This window comes from Primulina huaijiensis, chromosome 3, assembly GCF_012295235.1.
Source record: "Primulina huaijiensis isolate GDHJ02 chromosome 3, ASM1229523v2, whole genome shotgun sequence".
Lineage (NCBI taxonomy): Eukaryota > Viridiplantae > Streptophyta > Magnoliopsida > Lamiales > Gesneriaceae > Primulina > Primulina huaijiensis.
Window position 1 is genome coordinate 11,790,919 of NC_133308.1, and position 8,105 is coordinate 11,799,023.

At 31.4% G+C, this 8,105-nt stretch overlaps 2 protein-coding genes across 2 annotated transcripts; both read right to left on the reverse strand.

Moving 5' to 3' along the window:
* Positions 1-1,035: 1,035 nt before the first annotated feature.
* On the reverse strand, positions 1,036-1,578 carry LOC140972487 (uncharacterized). Its single transcript, XM_073434906.1, has one exon. It carries the CDS (start codon positions 1,576-1,578, stop codon positions 1,036-1,038), a length of 543 nt encoding a protein of 180 aa, XP_073291007.1.
* Positions 1,579-1,951: 373 nt separating this feature from the next.
* Positions 1,952-7,433, reverse strand: LOC140973521 (epoxide hydrolase 2-like). Its single transcript, XM_073436401.1, has 3 exons — positions 6,837-7,433; positions 2,678-2,916; positions 1,952-2,390 (listed from the first exon to the last, which is right to left on the reverse strand). The coding sequence occupies exons 1-3, from the start codon at positions 7,299-7,301 to the stop codon at positions 2,138-2,140; spliced, it is 957 nt and encodes a 318-aa protein (XP_073292502.1). The 5' UTR covers positions 7,302-7,433; the 3' UTR covers positions 1,952-2,137.
* Between the last annotated feature and the right edge of the window lie 672 nt (positions 7,434-8,105).

Sequence of the window (8,105 nt, forward strand, 5' to 3'; positions counted from 1 at the left end):
GAGGCATTTTAATTATTTTAAAAAGAAAATTTTTAATTTTTCCGCAAATTTTCAAACCCGAATTTTCGGGCCATTATACTATTTTTCAGCTCTCGGTCTCCGTTCCTCAATCGCAACTCGAATAACCTTTAAAAATACATTTTGATGAAACCATGAAAAAAATATAATTTAAATATGTCAACATGCACAACATAATTAATTTGTGAAATTAAAGCAATTAATTGAAATACAAGAGAATTTAATAGCTTACATGCATGTGGTTTACGTGGATCTTAAAATTTTCAGGACGTTACAAATACGAACACGAAAATGTAAGGCCAAGGTTTAGTTGACGGGTGAGAGTGTCACTGATGTCCCCGCCGCTTGGTACCATAGTTATACATAGATGAATCCATCGACCTACAGCTGGTACGAAAGTCACAACTAATGATCTGAATTCAATAAAGAAAAATGAATATGTATATGATGATATGATATGATATAATTTGATACGACCCGATATGTTGGTGTTTATGTTTATTCTTTGAAAGATCACGAAACTTATTTTGGTTATAGTACTTTTCACTGTTGCGTGATATGTATATGTACTTGTTATAACGGTTCAGGTATGTTGAGTCTTTAGACTCACAAGGTGTGATTGATGCATGTGATCATGTGGATGAGGAGACTGGAGGCACTGAATACTGAGCATGCTGAGCTAGGGGTGCACGTGAAAACCCGAGGACCTTGAATTTCTTCCACACAATATGATTTTTGAGACATGGGGTAAAACAATATTTTTAAATGTTTATGAATTTTTAATACGTTATTGAATTGACAGATTTTTGGTAACATGTTTGAGATTTTCTTTTCAAACAGCAGACTCTGATATTGATTACATTTTAAAGATTTGATAATTGTAATTATTTTATTCAATCGTTGGATGGTTTTTATACAATGTAAGTTTCGATTTTTCTTGCATTTATGTGGTTATGGTTTCGGCCATTACTTAAAAAATAAAAATAAAAATTTCAGTAGTATTTTAGTAGTGATGTTTCACGTGTAGTATGTGCTAACCTCCACAGAGCCTTGTTGTAATCCATTTAACAGTTTCTTAATTTGAAAAATGCGAGGAGCATTGCTCTGTTGAAAGCGATCGAGCAGATCTGACCAAATTTCATGCGATGTCGGAAAATACAGTAAGTTATCGGCAATTTCACGATTAACAGAATTCAGTATCCATGATATCACCATACTATTGCATCTCAACCACGATCTGTATAGAAGATCGTCGATTGGGGGTCGCAAGAAGCTACCATCGACAAATCCAAGATTATTTTTGGCTGTCAAAGCCATTGACATAGCACGATTCCAGGTATTATAATTCGTACCCGTAAGAACATGTGACACCAGATTCAATCCTGGATGATCACCATTGTGCAAATAGAACGGGCTGCTGGAATATTCTTCCATCGATGCTCGAGCAACAGCCTGATTACTTGAAGCTTGACCACTTTTCTCTATGGAAAAGTAACAGCAGAGTCTGGAGCAGATTAATGCTCTGAAAATGTAGAGAACTTGCAAAAATGGATTATCCATAACCGTAACCGCAATGCGGAAGAAGAATTACACGAGCTCACAGTCAATGAACTTGTTCTCTTAACTAAAAAACATATCTCCTAATATGTGTATATGACAAAAGAAAAGAAGACAACTCAACATAAGCGTTTGTACATAAAACGTGTTTCCAACGTACACTTCTAATAAGTGCATCCAAGCAACAAACTGAGCATTGAGTACTCTTGGGGAAAAATTAAAACATAAATTAATTTTAGGGGAAAAAACAGGAAAACTACTCATACATATGCTAACCTATATTGGTTTTTGAACATATGGTTGGTCGACATTCTGTTTTAATGCAAAATATGGACTTCTCCTTCACAATACTAGTCATTTTTTGATGGAATGCCAATTGACGCCAGCCATATTATTTGCAATGTTTTGCAGGAAACGATAGCCGTAAGCTCAGTATTCCAACAAAAAAGAACTAAAAGTGTAAACTATGCCAAGTTGTTGTGCTAAGAGTGAATTTTGACACATTAGAGGACCGAATGAATATAGAACAACTTACAAGATCAATTTTGTCATTTCCCATTAATTAATTTTTAAACTTTATGATAAAATCATGTATGTAAGTACTAATTTCCTCCGGTTTCTCTTGATTGATGAAATGTCCAGTGTTCTCCATCACAATGCATTCCTCCAGTAATGGCACGTCATTCTTGAATCCACCTCCATGCACGTATTCTTTCACGCCCGGGGTTGTGTACACCATGTCAACATCTCCAACTATAAATTTCACCGGAACAGTCACTTTTGCTCCTGTCCATGCAGCTGTTAGCTCCCAATTGCTACACAAAAATTCATTAAATAAGAATTTAGCACTTCAAATAAGAGCCCAACACCATATATATACCAACTCGAAAACTAGCATATTGAGTGAGAGGGTCTCTCAGTTATGTGCAACTATGCACGATCACATGTTTCAATCAGTATTTGATGCATGGACGTAAGAAGACACAACTGAGTTTAAATAACTAGGTCGGAGATCCTTTCGAGCATAAGTATTGCTCAATGATTAGATATGAGATGTTAGAAACAGAGAGGACGCAATATATGATTGATGAATCGGCCTTACAAATCAAGGGCTCGATAATAGTTAAGTCCACCAGTGAAGCCCTTCTGTTCATATTTTGTAGCATAATACTCGAGGTCTTCTTCTTTAAGCCATGAAGGTAAATTTATTTGATTTATGTCGGATCCGAATGGGTTCTCTTTGGGTAAATGGGAGGGGCCCGGTTTGCGGTCTGTAAGGATTTTCTTGATCACTGCTTCAGCTCCATATTTTGCCATTTCTGATTCGATTTTTCCAGGTTCCTGCACCATAATTATTTTTTGAACACTTCATGAATTTGTATCTATCATAAATTTCAACAACTTGTCATGCTATCCTGAAATATATTTTACCAACATATTAAAAGTTAATTAATCTATGGAGTTTAACTTTTATATATGTGTCTTAATATAGTATAGATACACACACGTGTTGCATATACATAATAATTTTATACATAAAATAATATTTTGTTATTATNATTAAGAAGAATGAAAATGATGAAATTTTAAGTTACAATCATATTTATAGACTTCACCAATACACCAAAATATTTAATATACGAAATCAAATTTAATATAATACTAGCGATTGAAGCATACATCTTGAATGTGCACAAATCAAGGATAAATCCGAAATATGGAGATTTGAGACTGTGATTATTTTTATTAAGTGTGAATTGAAAGAAGATGGAATTAGGTTAATGAGTAGGTCTTTTGTGAGACGGTCTCACGAATCTTTATCTGTGAGACGGGTCAACCCTACCGATATTCACAATGAAAAATAATACTCTCAGTATAAAAAGTAATAATTTTTTCGTGGATGACCCAAATAAGAAATCTGTATCACAAAATACGACTCGTGAGACCGTCTCACACAAGTTTTTGTCTAGGTGTTAATTTGGATGGAAATTATATAAAGTTGGGGGAATGTTTAGTTAAAGTTATACATATTTCTTAACAAATATATGTATGGACATTTATGGAATTTTAAAATCGATTCGCCAACACAACAAAAATTAGTTATTTAATTAAATCTTCCCCCCACTTCTTATTCATTTTTTTTTATCTAAATTAAACTATCGCACCTCTTTTCAAATTTACAACCAAATTAAAATAATTAGAGGTATTCATCGATTGATTCGGTTTGTTTTTCCGCAATTTATTTTGATTTTTAAGATTTTCGATTTTAAAATATATAGTTCGATATATGAACTTTTATCCTTAGGTTTGGTTTTATTTCTACCAAAACGGTTTAATTTATTCAGTTTTGACATTTATTTAAATTGGAAATTAAATTATAATACATCATCTTTTTAGTTAATTTTTTTTAGTAAAAACTTAAAATATAAGTCTAAAAGAATTAAATAATTAAAAATCAACTAAAAATTAGAAAAAATATTCTTAATTCACTGTATATCATTTCATAAAATATATCGTATAAATAATTATTCTAATTAATTTTGATTTTTTCGGTCGATTTTGTTTTGATATATATAATTCGAAATCGAACCATCTAAACTTCGATTTTAATATTTATATCCAAATTTAAAAAATTTATTTTTTGGTTTGGTTTGATTTGGTTTTGGTTTTTTCATTTTGAATTTACGGTTTTTTCTGTTTAAAATAAAGTTTGACCACCCCTAAAAAATCATTCCTCAAATCACTTCTTTGGATTTATCATTTTTTTGAGCTATTTATCGGGACGAGTCAACCCTACCGATATTCACAATAAAAAGTAATACTATTAGCATAAAAAGTAATAATTTTTTATGGATGACCCAAATAAGAGATCCGTCTCATAAAATACGACTTGTGAGACCGTCTCACACAAGTTTTTACTCATAAAAAAACTGTTTTTGATGTGTCACTGGGAACCAAAATAATTTTCCAAAAATTGAACCATCCTTTGCACTTACATTTCACAAAGGAAACCGCCCACTCCAATTATTAAATGCACATGTAGCAATAATAATTAATTAATTGAAAGATTCACGTGTTATATTATAATTTATGTACTATATAATACACACGCAACACCTGTAACGTCCATTAGTATTATATAATATAGGCGATGACCCACATGTTGACATGTCAAATCACACCAAAATATTTTATCATTTTACTCCAAAATTTGATTCACTTCTTCTTCAATTTCGATATAGAATTACTAAATTATTTCATTTTTTCCTCAAAAAAGTAATTCACTTCCTTCTTAAATCTTAATGAAATAAGAAAAATAATATTATCACTTCAATTATATAAATTATGATGAATATTTTACACACGCAACACACGTGGATAATTTACTAATATATACTACAGCGTCCCATATATTAGGCTCAATTTTTTTTCGTTCGTCTCAAATATATAATCCATTTTTCGTATTTAGTATTATTTTCACTACCTTTTTACAAATCTACCTATATTAAAATTGATTTTTTTAATAATTGTTCATTTAATTATTAAAACATTAATTAAATAAGGGGTAAAATGAGAAAATGTAGATGAAAGATTGGGAAATATAAGATATATAGTTGGTTTATCCAGGTGGGAAGTTGAAGAAAATTTTATATGAGTCGGTGAACGTAGATGCTAACATTTTGTTTTTTACAAAAAAAAAAAAAAAAAAAGGAAAAAAAATTATATAATCCTTCTTAATTTGTAGACCCCCCTTAGATTAGTCCAAGTCTCTATGCTATGTTGACCAATATATTTTAATAGGTCAAAACACAAAAACAAAAGTAAACCTTTTTTTAATCATTGCCTTTAAATGCAACAAATTTCGACAAAGTTTGCAAGTACATAGTCATTATCTATCGATTCATCACTCATAAAGACTAGCCGCCTAGTTGCTTTTATATATAATATATATTGAAAGTAATTTTTTTTTTATTTTAAATGAAAAAATTACTAAAAAAAAGAAGAGTATTTGGGAGATTCTAAAAATTACCCCAAGACACAATTTTATCTGTATTATGATTCAAATATTATAAGTAATATAGATAGATATTTGCAATATCTACTAATTTTTCATTATTCTTATTCTTATGTGAAATAATATTATAACTTTTATTATTAATAATATTATCAATGTCATAATTTTGTTCATATTGACTTATATCTATCATTTAATATTATATTACAAAAATGATTCAATTATTAATCCTACAACAATGCATATGCGCACGGAGATTGTAACATGTTTCAAGCTGTCAAAATGCATGTGGGGTCCATCTAACCCGCAGTAAAAATATATACCTCTTTGTATTACTGGTTCACGCTGGTTGGCCCTTGGCCATCATATTTATTAAAAAAAAAAACTTAAAACTTTTATATATTAAACAATCGATTTTACTCATCCATCCCCGTTTTTATTTAATTATTGAAAAATTAATTATATTTACAAATTGCGGTTCATTGATATTTTACTTTTTTAACGATTTTTATCTTCATGTATTTTATTTGTAGATGATTAATATGGCTTACATTATAAGAAAACTGTATCTGGTGAAGGCGTTCAAATATTTTTAATATTTTGTTAAAATGCAATAGATTATGTAATATGAATATGGCATTGGTTGTAGTGTTTCTTTTTTTTTTTTTTATTAAAAAAAAACATTTTTTGGGTAAGCCCACCTGTCCTTACTTGGGTTGGGTTGGGTTGGGTTGGGTTGGGTTGGGTTGGGGTCCAAACTCCAAACCTGCCTTGTTTGGTGGCAGTTTAAGAGAGGCTATGGTTAGTTGACTCGTTTTAATTACAACTATATTTTATATTACGTGGTGATTTATATCCCTCCCTCTTTAATACATATTTGTTTAGTCAGTAAATTAAAAAATAAAATTTAGTTATTAAAATAATAAAATTATTATAAAACATTACGATCAATTATTTATCATCTTAATTATATTCAACCAACTGTTGCTTTCCATACAATAATCGCAAGAATTCGGGATTCGCACGAGAATCGGATACTTATTCTGACTTTGATAATAATTTATACATTTTTTCCAATATAGATAAAGCCACTCAAATATTAGGATTTTTTTTAAAGTAAATAGTCTGTGAAAAATTATATCGAGATTAATTATATGTTTGTAAAGATAACAAAAGATTGCAGATATATATATATATATATGTATATATATATGTATGGTGAGTATATATAGCATAGAAGCCAAACCTGGAATCTGCACATATAATATTCTTCTCCAAAGAAAGCTCGCATGCCCTCAACTGGTTTCACCTTCGGATGCCTTGGCCGAAATGGCACCGTAAGAGACACGAAACCCTTCACCAAATCCGGCCGGAACAAGCAGAGGTACCACCCGATCATGGCGCCCCAGTCATGCGCCACCAGGAAGACCTGATCGCCACGCAGCCACTCTATCAACGCCACTATGTCACCCACAATGTGCAGGCACGAGTAACTCGAAACTTCTTCCGGTGCATCGGTGTCTCCGAATCCCCGAAGATCCGGCGCCACGGCTCTGTACCCCAAGGCGGCGAATATCGTCAGCTGGTGGCGCCATGTGTACCACAGCTCCGGGAAACCGTGGAGGAAGAGAACCACCGGGCCCTCTCCTTTCTCCGCTATATGCATATTTATGCCATTAACACTCACGGTTCTGTGCTCTATCCCCTCCATTTCTTGCTTTTGCACACACTAACACGACAAAGACACACACTGATCTTTCTTGGATTTAATTTATGGAATGAAATTGAGTTGTTCTAAGAAAAGGGATCGGGTAAATAATGATTCAGAAATGGTGTTTGACCTGAAAATATATACTGCAATTTAGGAAACCGTGATCAGCGCGATTAATGTTTGGGGACCTACTCTCCACTCTACTGTTAACAGTAGAGTAAATGTGACAGATGAGAATTAGATGGTTGAATAATTAATAATATGGCATCCCAGTAGTCGGTAGATTCAAGGTCAAGGCCGACTTTTAATCTCTAAAATAAATTTAATTTAATTTTTTAATAAAAAAATTCATATATATGGAAATCGATGTTTCAGCATGCTCCTCTTCAATAATTGAAAAAAAAAAAATTGGAATCAAATCTGTCGTGAAAAAGTAAAAATTTACGGTAAAAAGTAAAAATCTCAAACTCTCAAAATTATCACACTACACACTTTATAATATTTTTCTCTCAACTCAATTGTGATTTTCTTCACAAATGAGAAATCTATTTATAGAAAAATTTTACAAATAATCCAAAAATAAATTACATCATTACCTTCATCATCACACACAAATTTCAATATTCAACACCTAATTTTACCAAATATTCAACATTCAAATATTCAATACACACATTTTAAATATTATTTTTCAACACTCCCCCTTGTGATGATGATCATAATGATTGTCTTCATTACGTGTTTTTATACTGCCTTGTTAAAAACCTTACTAGGAAAAACACATTGGGATAAAAACCATAGTAA

Coding starts and splice junctions, on each gene's coding strand:
- LOC140972487 (XM_073434906.1), bottom strand. CDS start 1,578: ATGGATAATCCATTTTTGCAAGTTCTCTACATTTTCAGAGCATTAATC.
- LOC140973521 (XM_073436401.1), bottom strand. CDS start 7,301: ATGGAGGGGATAGAGCACAGAACCGTGAGTGTTAATGGCATAAATATG. Junction 2,917..6,836: donor ATTATATGTGCAGATTCCAG/GTTTGGCTTCTA, acceptor ATTATGGTGCAG/GAACCTGGAAAAATCGAATC. Junction 2,391..2,677: donor TATTATCGAGCCCTTGATTT/GTAAGGCCGATT, acceptor ATTTTTGTGTAG/CAATTGGGAGCTAACAGCTG.